Source organism: Hippocampus comes, unplaced genomic scaffold, assembly GCF_001891065.2.
Source record: "Hippocampus comes isolate QL1 unplaced genomic scaffold, H_comes_QL1_v1.1 scaffold104, whole genome shotgun sequence".
Lineage (NCBI taxonomy): Eukaryota > Metazoa > Chordata > Actinopteri > Syngnathiformes > Syngnathidae > Hippocampus > Hippocampus comes.
Genome location: NW_017806072.1, coordinates 5780762 through 5804837, shown reverse-complemented (window position 1 = coordinate 5804837; position 24076 = coordinate 5780762). Strand labels below are relative to the sequence as shown.

Genomic DNA, 24076 nt, shown 5'->3' with positions numbered 1-24076 from the left:
TTGTGTATATGCTTAAACCGTGCGCAGCGTAAGAACATTTATACACATTCAGATTCAGATTCAGAAAACTTTATTCATCCCCATGGGGTAATTGGACTTAACAGGCACGCTCTGCACAAGAAACATGAAAAACAAAGACGAACATGGGATACAGTGCGAAGGGCCTGTCGGTACTCGCCGTAAGTACAGCGCCCCGAGATCTTAGATGAGAAAAGTAAACACTAGGGAAGGAGGGGATAAAAAAACCATGCTCGAACTATCCTCTTCTGAGGATAATTTAAGTCTAGGAGAAAAAAATTCCCTGCACATCAAGCATATGACAGTTACAACGACGACTTTGGAAAATAAATGTTTAATTCAAATTTAAATCTGTTTGTTTCTCAAATGCAAATGATAATTTAAAATAAACCATATATGTATGTTTTTTTTTTTTTGTTTCTCAAAATTTGCATCACAAGCACCAATGTGCGAAAAATAGAGTCAAGATTCGTTGAGCTTTTCGACCCCTGGTAGACAACTCATGCATGAATCCGAGAAAGCACACTGTTTAAATCTATGTGCTACATGAACAATATTAACGGCATCTTGCAATTGTGTGTGAAAGTGAAAGTGACGTCAACGGCACTGATGTGTCGATGTTCTACGCTTCAGAAGCGTAGAACAACATAAGTTCAGAAGGAAAAATGACATTAACTAGGGAAAAGAAATAAATGACTGTTTTTTTCCAAATATGTATTTTACATTGTTAAGTAAAAACCATCCAGCCATCCATTATCTGCACCGCTTATCCTCTCAGGGGTCGAGGGCGTGCTGGAGCTTATCCCAGCTTTCTTTGAGCAGTGGGCAAGGTACACCAGAAAATACATTTTCACCCCCCCCACTCCCCTCCCCAAAAATAGAAACAGATTATCTTTTTTCATACATAAAACAAAACAAAACAATATACGGTGTTCAATGTTATTCACACTTCAAATGTTGAAAGGTTTTTGTGGCCCCCCTGTTGATTTTTGATGTTGCTTTGTTTTTCTTCTGTGGGAGACGATTAAAATGGTAATATTAAGGGTTGCCGATCTCTGGTGTAGAGTGATGTCTGGGCTCAGGCAAATTCACCCAGACACATTTGTTCGAAAATATTACCCATCATCCCCAGAGTCACCCTTTTTCGCATCATTGCAACACTTTCACACTTTCTTCAATGTACCCATAGCCGTCTTTACTTTTTATCGAACATAAAAACTCATCGTGCTTTCCAGGCGTCGCGAGCTTGACAGCAGCAGGTGTCCATGAATCACATGCTCACTGAGAACGTGTGCCTAATCCAAATGTTTCTGACATAGTGGTGAGTTGCCAAAGGCAGCAGACAAGTTCGAGTGATTCAGTGTACCCCCTCTTTTTCGTCAGGATGACAAGCTACGTTTAGAGCCAGACAAGCACCTGGGATGACTGCTTCTGACACAACATGGCCAAAATTAACATTTTTACCCACATGGGATTTTATCTCGTTTCAGTCTCTCCTTCGTCGCCACCTTTAAGCCATGTCAAGAAAATGTAAAGATTGCGGGTTAATGACAACTGTTGAAGTGATAGACAGTAAAGTTATTTGTCATTCTTCAGTTGCGCCTTCAACTGGCAACCCTGAAACACTTTTATATATCTCATTGTCAGCATCGTTTGTCAGAAATGACACTTGACAGGAGACAGTATAAGGCCCTCTGGTGTTGCCTGGCTCATTTTCTCCTAACATTCAGACTGAACAACCCTTGCTTATGGAGATACGGAACCTCGGTTCGTTTGGTTGTCGTGGTTACTTGAAAAGAGAAAGTTGTCTCATGTTAGCAGGTAAACTACTATATCGCATAATGTCACAGGACAGGTGTTAAATATTTTCTTTCAGGGCGGATTGTGTGACAAATAAAGCATGGTTTCACACCGGAAATTAACCGACGTGTTCTGCTCAAAATACACACACATACATACACACACCCCACCCCCAAAAACAGGCTATTGTAAAAGAAAAAAAATAACATGGATGGCCATTTTTGGTATTCAGATCATTGCTGCTCTCTTTCTTTTGCTTTTCTTTATTTCAAATGTCACAGGACTTCATTAATGCAATCTTTCCTCCAAAATGTATTTCCAACTAATCATGAAATCAAACCAGAAAACTTTCTTGTGTGGACTTTTGGACATTGTCCGCCAAACACATTCCACAACTTGGCTTTGATTGCTTTTAATCACTGTCTTGGTACACCCACACCACGTCACCTTCTCCATCTTTTAAATTGTCTGCAAATATGTTTAACCGGGAAAGGCGGAGGAGTCCATTTTCTAATTCCAGATCTTTTCTGTAGGTGTTAATTGCAGACTGACCTCTGAAGCATTTTTAGATGCCATTTGTTTTAAATCTAATCTTAGTTAAAACCGAAGCGGCAAAATGAAAGGGCAGAATACCACAATAAAGCCATGCGTGACACCAAAGCAAATTCTAAACCGAGTATAACACTTCTGCTTGACACCTGCACTGCGTGGTTGTAAAATGACATATTTGGTTTTCAAGGGAACCTTTAATGAAGAAAACCAATGCACGGCCCTGTATTTACTTGAATGGAACAAGTCCTTGATTGCGAAACAGTTTTTACAATCATTTTATACAATCAACTAACCTTCACATTTTTCTTGATTTTGCTGGCTGTGCTTTGCTTATATGCCCCAGTAGCAATACACGAGTAGAAGGAAAACTCCAAGGAGCTAAAAAGATGAACTGTCCAATTTGACTCACAAACTGATCACAAAATGTGTTTGTGCTTCTACAGGCAGCCCCCCTGCGACAGGGACTGGCACATTGGTCATTCACCTGGAGGATTACAATGATAATGCACCATATGTGGTACCGTCAGTAGCACGGGTGTGTGAAGACGCACATGATATGAATGTGGCCATAGTTGGTGGACGGGACAAGGACCTACCACCCAACGGAGCGCCTTTCAAGATAGAGCTGGGAAAACAACCGGGACTAGATAAAACCTGGAATGTGACCAGGGTCAACTGTGAGTATTTTATACTTTTGCAATCCGTAATAAGCATATGAGTGTATAACGTCTACATATGTGCAACTGATCTACAGTAGTGAGTAGAACACCACTTGTACTTTTTAAAATTACATTCAGCTCTGATCAACACCAGCCACTTTCCAACAGGATAAGGTTGAGAGTGCAAAACAGATTTGCACGCATCTTCAATTCTTAAAGGACAATTCAAAAAGTTTCCATCTAATGTTCGCAGTGCTCATCGGAATCCACACTAAAAACAAGTATAGATCTGCACTGAGGATGAAGAATAAAATGATCTGAGGAGGAAAAGGATGTGTGTGTGTGTGTGTGCGTGTGTGCGTGTGTGTGTGTGTGTGTGTGTGTGTGTGTGTGTGTGTGTGTGTGTGTGTGTGTGTGTGTCTGTGTGTGTGCGTGTAGGCAGACAACCAAGACATTGATTCAGGGTTGCATGGACGACAAGCGCGTCTTTGTATGTTTGAGCGACAGAGCAGAGCTAAAACTTGCCCACAGGTAATACACCCGTGACTGACAGCTGGCAAAGGGGGGCACTGATACTCCTCACTCACTAATTCTGTCTGCATTTGAACTCCTCCCAAAAATATCAGAATTTAATATAGTGTATGCATGAATACATGCATTCATTTGTTGACAGGACATGTGAAATCATACGCAAATTGCACACCTCATCTTTTAGATGAGTTTTTAAGATGCTGCAGCTAAGCATCCTCCGTGTCTTGTTCAAGAAAAGAAAATCAAATTGAAGAATCTAAACACAGTACAGTAGTGCGTTAAGATATAAGTGACCCAAAGAACCGAGAGTTGGGGGTGGGGGTGGGGGGGCTCTGATTTATGAGCAAAAGCTTGAGATACCAACATTGCATGGTGGCAGTGAAATAAATTCACGTTAAGAAATGCATATAAGTTCCGCAGAATTTAGGGAAAATGAATAAATAAATATAACAACAGCGGATGGCCCGGTGGTCGACTGGTTAACGTGCCTGGCTCAAAATGGTGTGGGGTGCGGGGTTCGATTCCGGTTCCGGGCTTCCTTTGTGGAGTTTGCATTTTCTCCTTGAGCCTGTGTGGGTTTTCTCCGGGTACTCCGGTGTCCTCCCACATTACAAAAACATGCGTGGCAGGTTAATGGAACACTCTAAATTGTCACTCGGTGTGATTGTGAGCGTGAATGGTTTTTTGTCGATGTGCGTACTCCGATTGGCTGGCAGCCAGTTCGGGGTGTACCTCGCCTACTGCCCGCAGACTGCTGGGATAGACTCCAGCACACGCGTGACCCTTGTGAGGATAGGCGGATTAGAAAATGGTTGGATGGATGGATTTAGATTGCGTTTATTAAATCGCTCACTCTCTCTTTTTCTCTCACCTTTCCCTAGCCACACACTCCCAAATCATGTTGCTGCACGGTCTGAAGAAAGCCAACTATCATCTTCCATTGCTCATCACTGATTCAGGGGTGCCTCCTTTGTCCAACAACTCGGAGGTCAAAGTTCAGGTCTGCGTCTGCAAGAAGAACAAGATGCTCTGCAGCTCTGCTCATTCACACCACGCCAGCCTTCTCGTCATGCTTGCAACACTCATTCTTGGCCTACCCTGTAAGTATCACTGCACAGACAGAGAACCAGATGGTAACGATCCCTTTAGTACTTGAAAAGATACTTTTAATTAGCCTTATTAAACATGAAACTCTTAAGTGATTACGGATGACATTCTGTGTCGCTTCATGAATCTGAATACCCTGTCAACTGCCTTGATTTATATTCACCAGTATTTCTGAACAGAATATTAAATACATTTGCCTATGAATTATATAGATGCCAACCCCACAGTAATAACCTTCAGAATACAAATGTGGGAACGTTTGGTCATTCCCCATGCTAGTGAGGTACGGAATTATGGCTTACACTTTTTTTTTCTGTAAACTATGTAAACACGTGTATTTCAAAAGCTCCTCTTGTTTTCAATATGTCTCATGAGGCCATTAGCAAGCATCAGTAATTCAGCCTCCTCCATTCACAAAATAAATGTCCAACAGCAATTTTGATGAGAAAAATCTTGAAGAACTTTGGGGCCTGTACATTCTGTCCATCTGTATCAAGGTTTGCAACTTGTACACCAGAGGTAGAGGCAATGGTGAAAAGACGAAAGCCATAATGTGAACATTTAAAAGACAGAATCAAAGTGAGTCGATACCAAAAGGAGCAAAAAGTAGACTGTTATTTTAGCTCTGCAGGAAGGTGGAATCGTAATTCTCCCATTAGATTTTTCAGCCAGCAATGAAGTTCATTGATGAAAATCACAGCCATGTCTCTTTGAGCACTCTTTCTCATCTTCTTGCAGCCTTGTTATATTGATCCTTCATCTGTCACACTACTTGTCTCCTATGCCAGTTTCATATTACTCATTTTAGAGTTGGTTCCCTGGCAGTTTTCCGATCTCTGCATCACGCTGTTTCTTGAACCATCAGAAACGATTTCATAATATAACATCACAGTTTATCGTTAACTCATGTGGAAGGGAGTATTTACAAATCCACCACTAATCTTTCTCACCGTTTGGATCTATTTGGGTATTGATGCGGATCAATGTGTGTGGTGTGTATCTGTATAAAGGCTCCAGTTGTCAAGTTTTCGGTGGGAGGATTTGCAATACTTCGGGGAAATATCAAAAAAACAGTTTATTGTTATTCCACCAACTAAAACAAATCGTACAGGGTAGCAAATCAAAAATACAGGACTAAATGAAGACTATTAACTCTATATTTCAAGAACATTTGTTTTCACGGCATATGTATCTATACTGTGACTGATGTTTTGGGAACTGATGCTTTGAATGAGTCCGACTCACCGCGGCTCAACGGCAGTGAGCACGCCTCCACATCATGCATCGAGGCCAATTTTTTTAAGCTCTGTTTTAGAAAAAAAGGGAGGGCCTGAAAAAAAAAATCAAGATTCATTTCTTTTGGTTGCGGGGCACTGTCTTTGCGTTTATGGCCTCTTATTCCCTAGAAGCATATAAGGTAAAAGATGATGCATTTGGTTGAATCGACTTTGACATGGGGGAAGCACTTTTATCCACGTCATAATGCGCATTTGATGTATATATTATTTCCTTGAATTTGGTTTATACGAACAACAAATAATGTCTATATATCCAGTGAAAGACGGTTGCGTCACCTGTATATTTTATCAGGCTCGACATTCCGGTTGTGAATCATTTCCTCAGTCCTCACAAGTCACGAGTGCCGGCTCGTGAGAGCGTCTGTGCATCCATCCTTGCTCTCGTTTATGTCAAAATAATGAAATTTCACTCCACCTCAGGGAATCACCTCAGCCAATATCATCTCCTGGCCCTTGATGAAGAATATCAGTAAAAAAATAAAAATACAAATAAAGCCTCTGGGTTAAAGGATATCACTGCTCTGATGAAAACAATGATTCAATGGCTAAAGTAACATGCTGCATAATTTCATAGCAAGGCTAACTGCTTAAATTAAGCTTTATGATTGGAAAGGCAATTAATTAAATAAGGTGTGACTGAAAATGTACCTAACTAAACGTGGACGGGTGACTGCAGAGGTGTCTCGTAACAAAGTAAACATACTTTGTGAACTTACTTTAGAAGAAATTTTGTCACTGTATACTTGAGTGGAGTGGTTATTTTTCAGCCTACTTCGTACTTCCACTCTTTACATTTTTCTGCAAATATCTTTACTTTCTACTCCTTACAAAAAAAGCCCCTATTTCATTTTTTTTAATTGAAATTTGACTTTGTGCACCACGACTGAACTTCCGCTCCATGAAACACACATTCATGCTCAATAGCAAACATGGCACTTTAATTATTTGACTTGTAGGTCTGTTAAATACGATCATCTTTAGTGTGCATATATGTAGCTGAAACAGGTGGATTTCAATGTAACATTTTAACATAACATTGTAATCATTATGACCTTTTTGGGGGGAAGGTGAGGTAGTGCACATTAGGCCCCTGTGACATGGATCAAGCTTTTTCCTTGGGCTAAAAAAAAAAAAAAATGATTGGGGTGAGGTGGATTAATCCGATAAGTATTCCATTGAGGAAAGATTAATCAAAAAAACGCATTTGGATTATCAGGGCACAAAATGACAAGAAAATGTTTGACTTTACTTCCGCTTCAATGCATTCTTTTTTTTCTCTCCTTTGTTACGTGTGGTGGTGAGGGTTTGTTTGCAGTTCCTCTCGCCACCAGTGGACGCTACCGCTTTTCCTGCCTATCTGGTGTCATACCTGGTAACCATTAACACTCAGGTGGAGAGGATGCAATGAGCAGTGAGGAGGCTACAGGGTGCGCTTTTCCTTTGAAAGACACGGCACATGACATTGCTCCTGCTACACTGTTTGCAGTGATGCTAATCATTCGCTGTTCTCATTTTTTCCCCCCACAGCTGCCCAGTTTCACGCATGATTAGCATGCTGGAACATTTCTTGTTTTACTTTATTGTTTTAATTTGGGCTGGTGACCGCCAGGAGCCCCATTACTTCGGTGTTCCTTTTGTGACTCTAGATTTGATTTTTTTCTTTGGTTAGGTGGACAACACTGGATACAACAACCTTTGATTTGGATTTTGTTCCAGTGCTGGCCCTCCTTATTTTACTATTGGTCAAGGTCTTTTTGGTTGTTTGTTTGAACTTATTTTTGGGCAAAATAAAGCTGTATCATTTGACCTCTCCTTTTTGTCTCTGGCGTCCTTCATATGTTGCTGTCTCTTACCGAGCCAAAGAGGCCGCAACATCCTTCATTCCTATTACACTTTTACTTCACTAAAAAGCTGTAGTTCATACTTCAACTTACTGGTGTCCTAATTATTTTATTATTTATAAAAACCCAATATCTATACTTTTTCTTGAGTAATGAACGTGAATACTTTTGAACACGGCTGCTGGCGTGGCAGTCCGGGCCACACAGTCTCAATGTGGTCGGGTCATTGGCACGACGGTCAGTCTGGACGTGAACGGGTAAATGAGCCATAATCGGCCACGGAGCAGACATTGTGACCTAGCGCTGCCTTGGGGACGGAACTGAGTCTGCCTGTTGCAGGGAGGTTGGGGGACACCAGATACAAGAGGAGCAGATGTAAAGGGGAATTGGGTGGACAGACTTGCACCATGCGAGTTCAAGTGGCAGAACAAGATGACTTGGATATACAAAGTGGGTGTGGAAGGAAGGGATGATGAGACACAAATTAAAACGATGTGGCTTGGACAGAAGCGTGGAACAACGGGACTTGGAAACGGGTGCAGAATGAGGTGACAATGTGGTGGCCACATATAATAGGCCAAGCAGGTAGCCAAGTGAAGGTTAGAAGGGGACAAATGGTAGAAAAACGACATTTAGCAAATGAAAATACAAAACAAACTCAGTCCAAAAGGAGTTTTAGGTAAAGGAGGCCAAATCTGAAACCATAACATTCAGTATGTGAAGAATCGGAATCTACAGTTTAAAGATGTGTTGGGAAGGTAAGGTTGAAGGATGAACAGAAAAAAAAACTATTAACATGAGGGGCGCCAGAGGACACCCATGAGAGGAAAAGAGAGGAAAAAGAGAGTGCATACTTCTTAAGAGGGACTTGATCTGCATGCTCAGGCTGATAGTGTGTGTTTTCTTCTGTGTCTGGGTATGCTCAGCTATGACCTGGTGGACATATAAGGATTTTTCAAGTCTGAAAAGATTTTTATTCGTGACAGACCGCACACATATTGATAGAAAGTGAGTTTTGGGGCATATTTTGTGTGGTCTGCTGCCATAATCTCAACACAGAACACACTACACACCTAAAGATTTTGCTACGTCACCAGTCTAGAACGCAGTCCTCTGAGGCAGAGTTCTTGCCTGATATGTAATCTAGCCATCCATCCGTTTTCGAATGCGCTTATCCCCACGAGGGTCACGAGCATGCTGGAGACTATCTCAGCTGTCTTCGGGCTGAACCTGTTGCTAGCCACCCTCAGGGCACACACAAACAAACATTCACACTCACAGTCACACCTAGGGCCAATTTAGAATGTTCGGTTTACCTACCATGCATGTTTTTGGAGTGCGGGAGGAAACCGGAGTACCTGGAGAAAACCCACGCAGGCACAGGGGAGAACATGCAAACTCCACGCAGGAAGGCCATTGCCGGAACCCATGATCTCTGCAGTGTGAGGCGGATGTGGTTCCGAAGAGGATGTGGGGCAGGAGTGTTGGAAAATGGCAAATGGAGGGAAATGCTTTGGGAAAACAGCTCGTGCGGTCCGGGCAACAAGCTTTGACAAAAAGCAACATTGGGTAGGACAAATTTTGTTGACTTCACCGCTGCTTCCTTGTTCATCATTCGGGATGATTATTTGGTTGGCTAAATTCCATTCACAGTGTCAAATGGCTCAGGAGTGGCGGTTTTCCCAACACACATTAAGATTTTTGGTTGTAAGTACAGTGATTGAACATGATTGATATTCAACATTTAGGGCCCTGACTCATTTCTGACCCTATTATCGGGACGAATCTATTCTCAACACACCTTCGACATTAAGGATAACCTTATCGGACAATCTTATAAAACATTAGATAGTTCAACGTTGGACGTCCTCGGTCAGTAAGGTGCAAAATCAGGTTAAAGACAGTCGGATTGGTTTTATCAAGAAAAGAACAGCCAATTGACTGGTATCTTCAAGAGATACAGAAATGTACAGCTGCATATCGTCAGCATCACTGAGGAAGTTCACTTTGTGCCTCCTAATGACGCTGCTAAGAGCATATGTAAATTGAACGATAAGTACCTGAAATTCAACCCTGTGGGACACCACATTATTTCATAGACTTCAATGAAACATGCATCCAAACTTATCATAAAAACTTCTCTCAGTGAGGTAGAATAAAAAACATTTGTGTACAGCTCCAGAAACGCGATCAGATATTTTAGTCTCAATAAAAGGATGGTGTGCTCTACCATATCAAAAGTGGCACGAAGATCCAGCAAAACCAACACCCTTTGTTTTGGGCAATCAAGATTACTTTGAAATTGATTTAATAATTGACTAGGGCGGTCTTGACTGTGGTTTACCCCAAAACCAGACTGATACTTTATCGAAATATTGGCATTTGAAAAAGTTGTCGAGTTGAGTGAGTAATTAGTACCCTTGTTGTAGTTATCAATATTGTTGAAATCTTGCTTCCAAGTTTAATGATAGCCCGTGAACACAAGTCAGAGTCGACTTTTAAGGAACGCTCTTAATTGCAATCGGAATGCCGGTGGGTGCCTATGCATTTGGAAAGTGTGGTACTTTGTGATATTAGGTTCATGATTTGCCATTTCTTTTTCCTTAAAAAAATACTTGCATTCATTCAAGAATTGCATTGATGTACTGTAGCATTTACTAACCAAATAGCTGCTTGAGATGATTTTTTTTTTCTCCTTTTACCCATAGCGTGTGTGACCAAACACGCTGATCTAACGCCGATGGTGCGTCCATGTGTCCTTTTTTACAATGCCACGGTTGGTTCTGAGCGACATTAGCTCCAGGTCAAACACTGAAAAGCTCCTCATACAAGCCCAGCAGGCACCAGGAGAGATGACTCCTGCCCGAGCTCATCACAGAGAGCAACACTGAGCCACAGACATAGGCGACTGATCACTAGAGTGTTGAATGTGAGAGGATGATAGAGAGCCACACGGGATTCTGTTTCTATTCCCTTATCTCCAAGCTGAACTCTGACACTGACACAGAGAGATGAGAGAACGGGAAAGGGAAAGAGCCACAGGGAAGGGATGAGGAAAGGAGATAAATGTATGGAGATTAAAATCTTTTTTCTCCCTTTATGGCACTACAACAGTATAGTACAGTGTCTCCATATCCAAATATACAAATCATATACAATTTCACAGAGTAGTATTTGGGAAATATACTCATTACATTAAAAGAGTTAAATGTATTTCCGCAGCATATGTCCTCTGAACTAAAATGGAGTCAAACAATGTGGCACATGTATACTGATTTTCTTTGCATCACTTACGGTCATGTATTATCTCTCCTCAACAGATTTTCGCATGCTCCAAACACATTTTCAAAACTGAAAATGGATGGCTAAAGCAATGTGAAAGCACAGACGGCATCGTTTATAAATAGTTTCTACAGATTGGTGGCTTGGACTTAAACTACTCATGCCTATAAGAGAATTACATTTATGAAGTGACATTTCATAAACACACACACACTTTCCTTAGGTTTTGTAGATAATTCCCCCACTTTTGCTCGATTTAGGTCTTCAAGCGCCAACCTCAATCTTGTCCATGCAGGATTACAAACTGTAGCAATAAATTGGTCTGAAGCTGTGGTGCACTACAGGAAACTTGATTGCGTCTGCTTTTCTTTGTCATTTCAGCAAGAGTTCCAGAATATTGAAATGGCAAGAGTAAAGTAGAGGGTGAGGGTGTTGGAAAACCAAACAATTTACCCCTGAGTACTGCAAAAAAACAAAAAACAAACTAGGATCCCTGGGGTATTTAGTCCACACTGTTTGTCTTCTCTGATCCTCCACTTCACTTTGATAGCCATTTTCATTCTTCTACGGCTCTACTCAAATCCCCTTTCCAGCTTGAGAGAGAGCATGTTTATGGTCTTATTGACTCTTAATGCATCTTTCATTTTTTTCCAATTTCTCTTGATAGCAAAAATGTCTGCTTCATAAACTGTATGCCGGAGAAGAGTGTTTTCTCTCCAATTATGCTGTGAAGACTGTTTGATCAATAAATTATAATACCCCCACCCTCAAAAAAAAAAAAAAAAAAAAATCACTTGCGGCAATGTGATGCACTAATTAACTAGAACATGGTGGGTGACAGATCATTCTACAGTAGTGCTTTAATCGGATGAGAATGCTGGTTGTTATGTTTTTGTTCAGATTACATTTGGTTTTGTTCCTTCGTGCCCTTTTTGTCTCCGCCTGTTCTCGTCATCCGGGTCCCTTGTGTTTTAACCAATCAGCTCCCTCAACCCTTTGTGTCTTGTCCAGGTGTTTCTCGTTGTCTCATCACTTTGCTTGTATTTAGTTCCCTGGGTTCTCTCAGTCTTTGTCAGACCATTGTGTGCGTCTGTGTACCTCTGTCATGTTTTGTTTCTGTCATAGGTTTTTGTTACTTTAGTTCCTGTGGTTTTGTGTACTTCAGTTAGTTTTTTTCCAGTGTACTCCTGCAAGTATTTTTTGTTCATGTATTGTGCTCAGGCCACCCTGCTCCTCCTGCCTTCCTCCATTTTGGTGTCCTTTACCTACCATGATGCAAAACCTGACACTAGTACCCTTGACCCCATCTTAAATGGACAACAAACAATCTTTCAGTTTCTTGCTTTAGAGAATATCCATCCATCATCCATCCGTCCTTCCATTTTCTGATCCGCTTATCCTCGCGGGGCATGATGGAATCCCAGCCGTCTTCGGGCGGTAGGCGGAATAGCCCCGAACTGGTTGCCAGCCACTTGTAGGGCACAAATGGATGAACCATCCGCGCTCACACCCACACCTAGGGAAAATTTAGAGTGTTCCATTAACCTTCCACACGTTTTTGTAATGTGGGAGGAAACCGGAGTACCCGGAGAAAACCCACGCAGGCACGGGGAGAACATGCAAACTCCACACAGGAAGGCTGGAGTCGAACCCAGCACCTCTGCACTGTGAGGTCGGCACGCTAACCAGTCGATCACCGGGCTGCCCCCTTTAGAGAATAGTCTTCGTAAATTAAAATATTGTATTGACTGACACAGAAGTGTTGCGGGTGGGGGTGCTACCTCAGCCATCTTCTGCCAGTCAAGATAAATCTTCTGAGAGAGAAAAATATGGTGTATAAAAATAAAGAAAATATGAAGGCAGTCAGTGTTAATGTAGCCGTACACTCGGATGACTTTGAAGGCAGTGAAGGTTCAGTTCCTACTCAGTGACTGTGTGAATGGTTGTATGTCTCAGTATGTGCCAGGAGATTGGCTGGTGGCTCGTCCAGGGTGTAGTCTGCAGTCAGCTGGGATAGGCTTCAGATCACCTGTAATCTTGATCGCGATTAGCTGGATGGGAACTTCCACTTTGATAATTTCAATTTTTTTTTTTTTAAACATTGGATTTTCTGTGTTCTTCGGCTTGTTTTTTTTTTAACTGCACAGCCAAACAACCAATCAAAACAAATTTCATGATGCCATTTTTTCAAAGAGTGTCTCCATTTGAGATCCAAGAACAACGTGCTTCCACTTTAGAGCACACTTCTCACGTTGACTTTAATTATGCGCCGCACGCACAGCCAGGACCAAAGAGGAAAGCATATCAACGTCACTTTGTATTAACTGATTGAGTGTAATACAGTAATCCGGTCTTCCTAAAATTTGCATCTCGTTTTTACAATCACTATAGAATTTGGCAGCACCTGGCTGCTCGAGAGGGTGTTTCGTGCCCAGCCTCAGGTTTCTTTAGTTTTGAACGAGCATGTGTGTGAGTTGTGTCTTGCGGGTTAATGTTTACCAGCGCACGTCTGTGTCCGTATCCTTTTGGGCAAGTGAGGGAGGTTAATTTTAAGTCTTGTGAAGCACTTTGATTTCCACTTGAGATGAAAAGTGCTTCATGAAGTTTGATTGACTGGCTGATTGATTCTTTCATTGTTTAATTGAATGCATTGAAGCCCTGCGGCGAGCTATTCCTACTTTTGAATTATGAACTGAACATTGAATCAAGGAAAAATATCACACATTTTTTTTGTTATTACAGTACAGTACATCAGTTTCTGGTTGTTTAAAAAAAAGGCAGTTTTTTTAATGCCATGTATTATCCCAAATTAAAATTCCATACTTTTATCAGCTTCTTCCGAGTTTTTTTTTTAATATATATATATGAGTCTTCAAAATATTCAAATTGGGTTTAATGTTAATGATGTGTTTCAATGCTGGTTACATGAGTATAAAGAACAAGCCATAAAGGGAAATCACCAGGTTGCAATACTTAATTCAGCCCTTGTCAAATGGCCCTTTGGCAACAATGCCAGCTGTGAGCTTTATCAAGCCATCCCCCTGCAAGCTTGGCTCACTTAATAAAAATGTGCCTCTTTTTTTCCAAGCCTTTTTTCAAGTTCCATCGATTTGAAAGAAAAGCATCTGTGAACAATGGCTTTTAATTCTTCCCACATAATGTTCCGTGCAATAAGGCTTTCAGTGTGTGACACTGGAACTCATAAGTGGCTTCTCTCTAGTTTCTCCCTCATTCATGAAAGCTTGATTGATGAGTGGCGACTGCCAGTCCTCCCCCTGACTGGCTCCTCTGAGATCAATTTAATTGGGACTAGTGAGTTGGCGTTTATGAAGCCGGAACCTCTCAGTCAGGTCTCGTCAGTAAAACCACAAGAACGGCTATCTTGTCACCAGTTTCTGCAGTTTGTATGACGAAGGACGTATTTATATGTAAGGTAATCATATAAACACAAAGCCATAAAACATGCTTTGCCCCTTTTCCACTGCACCTCGACTTCTAATGGCTCAAATAGTGCTGAGTCTTTTTAATACCTTATTAGCTTCAGAGTGTACCGAAAACGGATGGGCACACCTGCATTAAATAGGCTGCAGATACTTTAATGAGTGCAGGGATGAACTGGGAGGTAACTGTGGAGTCATTAGAGCTGTTTTTCTAACAAGGGACCATTCCAACAATGACAGCCATTACTTGCGTATTGTCTACAACAGCAAAAAAAAAAAAAAAAAGGGGCATGTAGCCAAAGTGTGCACAGTAGGTTTGTGCATCTCACCAAAAAAGGATGATTCATTATGTATCTCGAAACATGCATGAGGTGCGACATCATTAAAGGACGGATTGATTTTAAAAGGGAACAATTTGGTTTGATTCAGTGGGATTACGTTTCGATCGAATATGGTATGACTCAGTTCGAGAGGGTACAATTAATGCAATGAGTTTCTTGTTGTCTTTCCGCATACATATGAAGAAACTTGTCAGGACAGCGAATGTGGCTTTTCCTTCACAGATATCTCTCTCTCTTCACTGAAAGACTCTTTTTGCCTAACGCAATATATTTTGAAGTGGGACGATTCAATTTAGTTTGATTCGATGCATTCGCATATTTTAAGTCAAAACCAAGTTTCTGATTCAAATTCCGTTTTTTTTTTTTTTCCGAGAGCTGCAGTATACAGTGCATGCCCCAAACTACAACAAAGGTACTCAGAAGCTAAAACATGCAAGATTTGGATTTGGTGTGTAGACATTGCATCCTTTATAAAATCTTCAAACAACACAGCATATGTAGGAATGGAGAAAAAAAAATGGTTCGTCTGTCATGTTTGTATTTTTGTCAATATTTTATCACATGTTCTGTTAAGTGCTTTGTTACAGTGGCAGCTGTTGTGAAAGTGCTATACAAATAAAGCTGAATTGAGTCATTATCAATCTACTTGAACCGCAAGAAGAGCAAACTGCAGTAACTTCCATTGGCTGTGAAGAGGGTCATGCGCATTGGCTTTCATGTTCAACCATACTGCAAATCAGTTAAGTGTTCAAAGATCAGGGACAGTGTGAAAAAGAAATGTTGGCATTTGCATTCACACCACTCAGTAGTGAAATAGTCTGTGTAGTCTAGGATGTAATACTGATATGGTGTTAAAATGGGCTGTCACCTGGATTCAACCTTGATTGGCGTCCATTTGAAATCGAAACAACATCCTTACGGAATGACTGAAGTTAATTGGTTACAGTCGATATTTTTCTTCAGCATCATTTTCCACCTCGCTTGCACGATGAACTCAAACTTCCCTCGGGTAGGCAGAATTTCACATGATGGTATTTGATGGAAAAAAAATATACGTCACAGCTTGGGTTCCACTTGCATTTTCAATTTCATATTGTTTAAAACAAAGTGGCCAATAGTTGTATTTCGTGGGATGTCTTGCCATCGCATGGGCTACATGGCCAACTGGGTTTATTAGCACGGTATTGAACATGTTTTGGTTGAAGTAGGTGTAGGCCGCTATCGTGTTGAGCTGCGTGTGACTTTTTTGGACTGGGTGGTACGACACCTGACTCCATTCAGTCTAATGAGCATCATTCATTTAAAAAAAAAATCTCTCATAGCTGATTTAATTAATAACTATTTTTACAGCACAAATAAAGCACATAACAAACTAGTGTCCCCAAATTTTTCATGGGGTAGGGGACCAGTTTCACAGAGGTTGGAGAGACGTAGAGACAAGGCATGGGGTATGTTTCCCCACACTGTGTAGTAGGGTGGTCCATTTTGGAAAAGTTTGTCGGATTCGTCGGGCCGGGTCGGAAATCTTGTCGATACTATGACACAAGGATGTGTGCAAAATTTTATTCCGATCGGATAATTTTATCCCGTCCCGCAGAGCGACCAAAGTTTCCCCTATGGAAAGAATGTTACGGGGCTGAATGGTATTACGGTTTCTCCCGTACAGTAAGGATTTTGTTTTGCTCAGTTCGCACTTGCAATAATTCAAAGACGGAAGACAGGAACGCATGTATTGCAAAAAAGGCAACCGTGGTTATCCTTCAACACTGGTGAGATTGTTGGTCCATGTTAACTGGTCCATCTGTCTATCTGTCCATCTGTCTATAATGTCCATCAACACTAGTGACACTGTTAGACCGCAAAAAAAACGATATCCGCCGTGCGTGCCATCCCATGCCTACTTCGCGCACGGGTGCAATGCCCGGTGTCGCTCCACGACCTGCAGAAGGTGCTGTCGCTGTTCCTCGTCGCGCGTAATGGCGCCGCAGAACGCGCTGATGAGGGCGACGCCCCTCTCCGCAAAGTCGTTCACCACCCGTAGGTGACGAGCGCGCCGACGAGCCGTGGTGAGCTTCGGGCTGCCCAACAAGCCACACTTCGGTGGCTGAGCGTGAGCGTCTTGCAGTTGCAGCGGCCATGCTGAACGCAGGCACAGCCACGACTAACGCAATACGCAACGCTTCTCCTGGCCCAGCAGGAACTGCCGATCCTCGTGCTGTTTTTTTTTTTTTTTTGGATGCCGAAAAGCGTCCTCCGCTCAGCGTCCAGTAAGAATTCCGGCGATTCTCGACTTCAATTGAAAGATATTAGCTCGCCAGTAGGTGACCGTTGTGTGTTAGGCGTGCGTTTGAGTTTGTCTCCGGCTGCTGAGAGCAGCGATGGAATGGTTAGTTAGTCAGGAGGTGATCGTTCGGGCAACATTCAGCCCAGCCAGTGTCACGCATGGCAAAATACACGGTTAAAATGCACATGTTCATCCTATTGAGACCAGTTGTTATGGTGGAAACTTTGGCCGCTTTGCGGGACGGGAAAATATCATCAGATCGGAATGAAATTTTGCACAGAACCTTGTACCATAGTATCGACAAGAATTCCGACCCGGCCCGACGAATCCGACAAACTTTTTTTTTGCCATGAAAATGTGGACCACCCTACTGTGTAGTATTGGCATGAACAGCAAAATGTCAATCAACACCCAGTGGTGTCATTATTACTGTTTTGAACATTTAACATTTTAGTCAATGTTACTTTAACACTGGATAGTGTGTATGCAACCAGACACTTTGCCTGTGTTAAACATGGTGTCCAATTAAAACCAGTAGATTTGCAGTGCAATTGATCAAATTTACAACAAATCCAGGCAAAAAGCAGGACAGATGAAGTTCTGTGAAACTCGGAGAATGCCAAATATTGTGTTATAGTATGGCTGCCGCTGCTCAACCCGCATTGTGTTTTATGGTTCTTGTTCCTGATTGTAAAGTGTCCTTGGGTGTTTTGAAAGGCGCTTATAAATAAAATGTATTATTATTATTATTATTCATTTATCCACATTCAAGCACGTTGGGAGGAGGAATTGTGAAAAGGCACAGCATCAATGTGCAACTTGTAGGGAATGCACACATCACAAAAACCACCTGTTTTAATGAAATGGCCAGAGTTGATGCATAAATCCCAAGAGGGAGTCAGATCTACAGAACTATGCATCAAGATCGACCTACCAGCATCATATCAGGTGACAGCGCATGTCCACCCATATTGTGGCCATGCAATGACACCTTTCGCCATGACAATGCAGCTGAGAAGAAATGCTGTACCCGGGGAACAACTCAGGGCACAATTGAAGGAATTGTGTGAATTGAATCAAAAAATAAATACTAAAGCACACGCACACACTAAGCAGGCAAATGGGCTTTTTTTTTCTACAAACCTGATGGTCTAGTGCTTATGGATTCCCATGCAGCCCCTGTGTATTCTCTCACTCCGCTTGTATTGCAGCCTCCTCACTCTCAGGATCTTCATCCTGTCTCTCTTTTATGTGCTCTATCTTCTATCTGAAAGTGTCTCCCGGGTCCTCTGGCTTTCCCTCTGTGACAACCTCAAGTTGCTTCTCTTCATCTCTCTCAACATCATCATCTGGCTCTATAAAATTGTTCTCATTGTTATTTGTCTATATGGTGCAGAAATGGAACATAATGTCCTTTTTGTCTACGTTTTCAACCATGGAGGGGAATATGCAATGTTTCAGCAACCCAGTTTCTGAATAACATGTTAAAAGAGGCTCCTGTTGCAGGATTGCTTGGTTTTCTGTTGTGGTGCCATGAAGTAATGTTAGTTGGTTGAATGAGTGCCTCTGACCTGACAAAACCCCTGGCCCCAGCCAGGCCTCCTGAGTAAAATTGGTCCAGAAGACCCACTTCTCTGGAGGTGTCTTCCTGCAGTGCTTTATTTTATGAAATGGACAGTCATATTTTTCAACCGAACATTGTTTAGCACCACATTATGTGCACAGTACAATGTTGCCCATTCTGCATCCAATGCACCCCAGTCATCCACACATATGTGGTCTCTTCTCAAGGTTTCTTATTTTTTTCTCTCATGTGGGTTTTTGAGTTTTTCCTTGCGCGGAGTTGGGGTGGGGGGTTGCATTAGGGGATGTTTTGAACATTTGTCAACTGTGGGCCTTTTAAGCTGTTGTGATTAAGAGCTGTATAATTAAATTTGATGGATGTTGACTCTCGAACCACCACTGCATTGAGGGCGATGAAAGACAAGAGATGCTGTCATGTTAATAAGGTACTGCAGGTCCGCAATGAGTTTGTTGCCTTAACCTAAATGGTAGTGACTGCCAACCTATGAAAGGAAGCATGGCAGGACTGTGACCGCAAACGAAACAGAATCACAGAACACATAATTTCACAGTAGACCACTAAGAAACAGACACAGGCTATGTCAAATTGCCTCCATCTCATGCGGCCTGTTTTACACCATATTGCACCACATGCATTTTGCTTAATGAGCAGTCCCAAAAAGGCTCAGCAGTAAGCCTGTAAAGTAAAAGCTGTTCTGCTCTTGAGAAATCTTTCTATGTCAGTGCAATAAATTGTCTGTATAATGGTGTTGTAGCACTGCATTATCACAGCCATCCAGAAGCAGGAGCGTGGTGTTGCAATACAATCAAATATAGTGCATGCTACCTTATAATCTCATCATCCTGTGTATAAACTCACTAGAGGAAAAGCACAAGAAGTACAAAACAGTACATACCATTAGGTACACCTGCACAATCTGGGTAAACCAAACGTTTTCTTTCAAAGTCATTTGTAATGGTTACATAAAAAGTGGCAGGGAGGCTTTCAAAAGTACAACCTATGGATTTATATTTAGATTTTTTAAATAATTACAAATTCATCACAACATAATATAGCGTCTGTTAGTTGACAATAGTGTGCAAGTTGTTAGAATAACATATTCTCCAATTCTCTTCTAAATGTATAACCTTTTTGCACCACACCTAATGTGGCCACTATTTGGAAGCCCCAAGTGCCGAAGAGGGGACAAAATGAAGCTGCTAGCTGGAATGAAAAAATACTTCATTCAAGCTCAGACATCTTCCAACATGTCACAAACAGAAGACGAGAAACAATCGATAAAGCCTCATATTTCAAATCATTGTTCAGTGTCTGTGTGTCTATGTATGTGTGTGAGTCAGCCCGCTCTCTCTATAGCTATGACTACCGTGGTTGTATTACATCTTGATCTGCTGTAATTCCATCTGCTGTGACAAATTGTCATACTGCCACAGGAAACCTCTCTACACGTATACGTGCATGCACGGACAGACAGACAGACAGACACACACACACACACACACACACACACACACACACACACACACACACACCACACACACACACACACACACACACACAGAACTCAATGCATTGAACCAGTTTAAGGTCAACGCCAGTAGTGCTCAGGTGCCAACTTAAATTACACTGACCACAACCATCTCACATTTCAATCTGATGTGCAACACGAATCAGTGATTGATGCGTTGGGCCTTATTTTGAGGTCAGGCATATCAGAGGGTGCAATCATGTAGCACTGCTAATGGATGTGAATTGTAGAGTGCAATTCTGGGACCAACTAAGATCCTGCGCAGGAACCATCAAGTTGCCAAGCTTCTGGTGATGGATGGGGCTATAGAATTTATTTTGTGATTTTCTGTTTTCATGCATTACTGTATTTTCAATTTTCGTAGTTACATTGAAGTAATCATTAATTTACGTTTTTTGGAGGCCGTCATGAACGCCTCTCGAGTCTAACGGAAGAAGAGAAGGCACGGAGACTGACAAAGACGTACCTGTAACTCCATCTAGTGGATGCATTGTAGATTGCGCCTTATAGTCCAGTGCGTGCAATATATGAAAATTACAAAATAGGCCATTCATTGAAGGTGCACCTCATAATCCAGTGCGCCTTTTAGTGTGGAAAATACGGTACGTTATCTTTGAGAGGGGCGGGTTCAGGATTTTTTTCTGGGGTTGCCAGATAACATCACAGACCGCAGAAGGATGGAACAAATGTCATGTTATATATGTTTATAAAATAGTTACTAGCTAATAGTTAATCATGAAAATAGTTCAGAACTAAGGAATATTTTATTGCAAAAGCCCAACTTTATCATCAAATACAAATACACAATCAAAATACTCTCTGGTAATATTCAGGGGGGCCGGACCAAATTTGGAGACGGGCCAGATCCGGCCCACTGGCCATAGTTTGGGGACCACTGAATTAGAGCCTCTCTCTTCTGTTCTGTCCACACTGAATATTTAATGAAACTACACAAATACCCGCAGTTTGTAATTAATGTGATTCCCTGCAGACCTTGGTTTACCTCCAATAGCCTGTCCATGCCTCACCTACCTGCTATTCAACCTTTTGCCTTCATGTCTTGTCTCACTAGGGCTGTAGCTTCTGCTAAATGGTCCACCGGAAAGCAACAACGTATCTCCAACACACAACGCTGGCTTCGCAGAGAGGACGAAAGCGAAGGAGAAGGAGTCTTCACACCATGAAAAATGATACATAACAATAGACACAATTCCCACAAGCTCAACTGTTGTGTAAAAATCACCATCTTCTCGCGACACTTGTCTGTTTTCTTCATCGCTATTTTCCTTGGCGTACTGCTTCTTCCCACATAATATCGCATCATCTTAAATTTGTCTGACTGCCTTTAACATTCTGTGATCGGTCCACACTAACCCTGTACACCATTGAGTATGTAATCCTTATTTTTTTCCCCATCTTACTTTTTGCAGCGTCAAAAACAACGGGTGTCCATCGGTCTGTGAAATCTATCGAGTAGAAGGTGTCATGATTTCTTTTTGAGCCTGGATCCGACGTATTCTGTCAAAGCACGTTCCAGCATTATAGAAGCCCATCAAATAATCAATATTCTACCGAACAGATGTTCCACTACTGCTGATAAAGTGCTTTAACTTGATTCATTATCATTGTTTTAATGAGCATGACTGGTTTTCATTCCCGTGGCAAAAATCTGTCAGACATACTTGAGTTGATACCCTCCATCATTTTACATACCCTTGAACCATCTACAGTGATGACTACCATAAAAAAATAGTATTACGAACGCCATCATGACAAAAATAACAATATTCCAAAATTTTCTGTTTAATTGTGTAGAACTGCACTGCTGAGAAGTATTACCATCATTTTAGCTTGAGGTGAAGGGAAATGTACAAAAAAAAAAAAAAAAAAAAAGCTGACAGTTCTACCACAATAATAAACTTGATTCATGAATGTCTCAATGGCAGGCTTAATCAAAACTGCTGGAGGACAGCACAATTGGTAAGCCTTTGTGTGTGCAGTTTGCATGTTTTTGCTCTGCTTGTGTGGGTCCTCTCTGCATATTCCAGCGTCCTCCCACAGTCCAAAAACATTCGGTTCAAAGAAGCCTCAACTGTCTATAGGTGTGAATGCGATTATAAATGGTAGTCTGTCCCGAGATGTCAGATCCGTGATTGACAGGCGACTAGTCCAGGATGCACACCACCTCTCATCCTACCATCGACTTTGGGATGAGTGTGATCGTAAATGTATTTGTGGTTGGACAAACACTCCAGTATAAATTTCCAGAGTTGGTCTGCCATCCTGAATGTTTTTCCTCCATGTTTCCCCCATCCTTCTATCCCAGAACACTCGCTCCCCTACAGAAGCCCCCCATGCCAATAAACACGGCAAAGGCTGAGACACCGTCGTGGTGGGTGTAGAGTGTTGGCTCTTTGATGTGTTCTTTTCTATTCTCAACAGACTGTGTTTGATCTAGTTTCTCTGTTTCAGAGGAGAGATGCTGCCTGTTTCTTTGTCTGCAAGTGGTTGTGGTCTCTTAGGACAAGGTTGTAGCCAATAAGCCTTTAAAGTCGGAAAAGCTCTGGAGTCGTTTCTCCGATTTATCTGTTTTTATTGCATTCGTTGTCATGGAGTGGAATCAGTATATAATGGTGTGAACCATATAAAAAGTACTATGATATAAATATTTTATTTTTTACCACGTTACAGTACTGATTAACTTAAGTAGTTTAATTGGTTCCCCACAGAGACTGTGACGAAAGAAGAAATGTTTCCCCAGTGAATTTGAGAACTAGTTTTAATGCCGGTGGTGTTGACTTTTTTCATTGTAACATTTTTGCTGGTATTTTTTTTTAATTGTGTTTAATTGCAAAGTGAAAGGTCTTTGAGTTTTCGATGCTCATGTGCTTTGGTTCAAATGTTGCTCCCCTGTTCGCTCTTCATGTTTTTCAAGTCCTAAGAAAGATGTAAAAGAAGAAAACAAAGAATGTGTTTGTGGTGCGTACATTAGTACTTTTCTCTCCTGCCTGCACTCATCAAACGACGGGAAGGAGTATGGGCTCGACTGGAAAGCAACCTCAAAGAAAAAGAAGACATTTTGAATGAGTAATGTCTGTCTTTTGCACTAATTTAATAAACCCGTGACTGAAAATTGCCACATGCTGCTCCTGGGCAATTTATTTATCGGAATAACAAGCATACACTAACAAAGATACTCAACATGCTCACTAAACTTAACTCACAATTACATGGCAAGATTTCAAAGTAAATATGTTCATGTTCCCAGCAAGAAGGATACGGTTATGATGTAGAATATAAAAGTAAATGACATGAAAGCAAGTTGACATTTCATCTGACTCACTGTACCTTCAAAACAAGACCATGCATTTATAATTTTGATTTCACATCCTAATTATAACCGGCTGATCTGCTTTGCACATCTTTGCCAGCAATGAGGATTTTCTCCTTACAGCACCCCCGTCAGTTATTCCTGGAAATGTCAATAGCAACCATAATAGCCAATAATAATGAAACTAATATCCTCCATCCTCCATTTTCCACAGAGCCATTCAAATTCATTAATTCCCTCCTAGATGATCATTTAGCAACTATTAACAGAGGATCCTCATCTGTAATGACCACTCAATTTTCATGTTCACTCCCATTCAGCTCTGTCAGGTTTCCGGAAAGCTCCGGACAGAAACGGACTCCAGAAACGCTGGTATGGAAAGAATTGACCAAAAAAAAAAAAAAAAAAAATGGTTTCGTCACAAAGATCAGTCGCAAGACCGACAAAGTTCAACAAAGAATGCTGGTTCAACACCTGGA

General features: G+C 41.5%; 1 protein-coding gene across 2 annotated transcripts in view; it reads left to right on the top strand.

The window, feature by feature from the left end:
- cdh13 (cadherin 13, H-cadherin (heart)) overlaps positions 1-23403 on the top strand; it is a 157797-nt gene extending 134394 nt beyond the window's left edge. The window contains exons 12-15 of one of the 2 annotated variants that reach the window (XM_019894258.1): positions 2814-3047; positions 4442-4660; positions 10515-10549; positions 11470-11694. In XM_019894258.1, coding sequence (XP_019749817.1) covers positions 2814-3047; positions 4442-4660; positions 10515-10549; positions 11470-11508 — 527 coding nt within the window. In that variant the 3' untranslated portion in view covers positions 11509-11694. Of the gene's footprint in view, positions 1-2813; positions 3048-4441; positions 4661-10514; positions 10550-11469; positions 11695-21338 lie in introns of those variants that run through there. The other variant, XM_019894259.1, reaches the window with a different exon arrangement.
- The last annotated feature ends 673 nt before the right edge of the window (positions 23404-24076 follow it).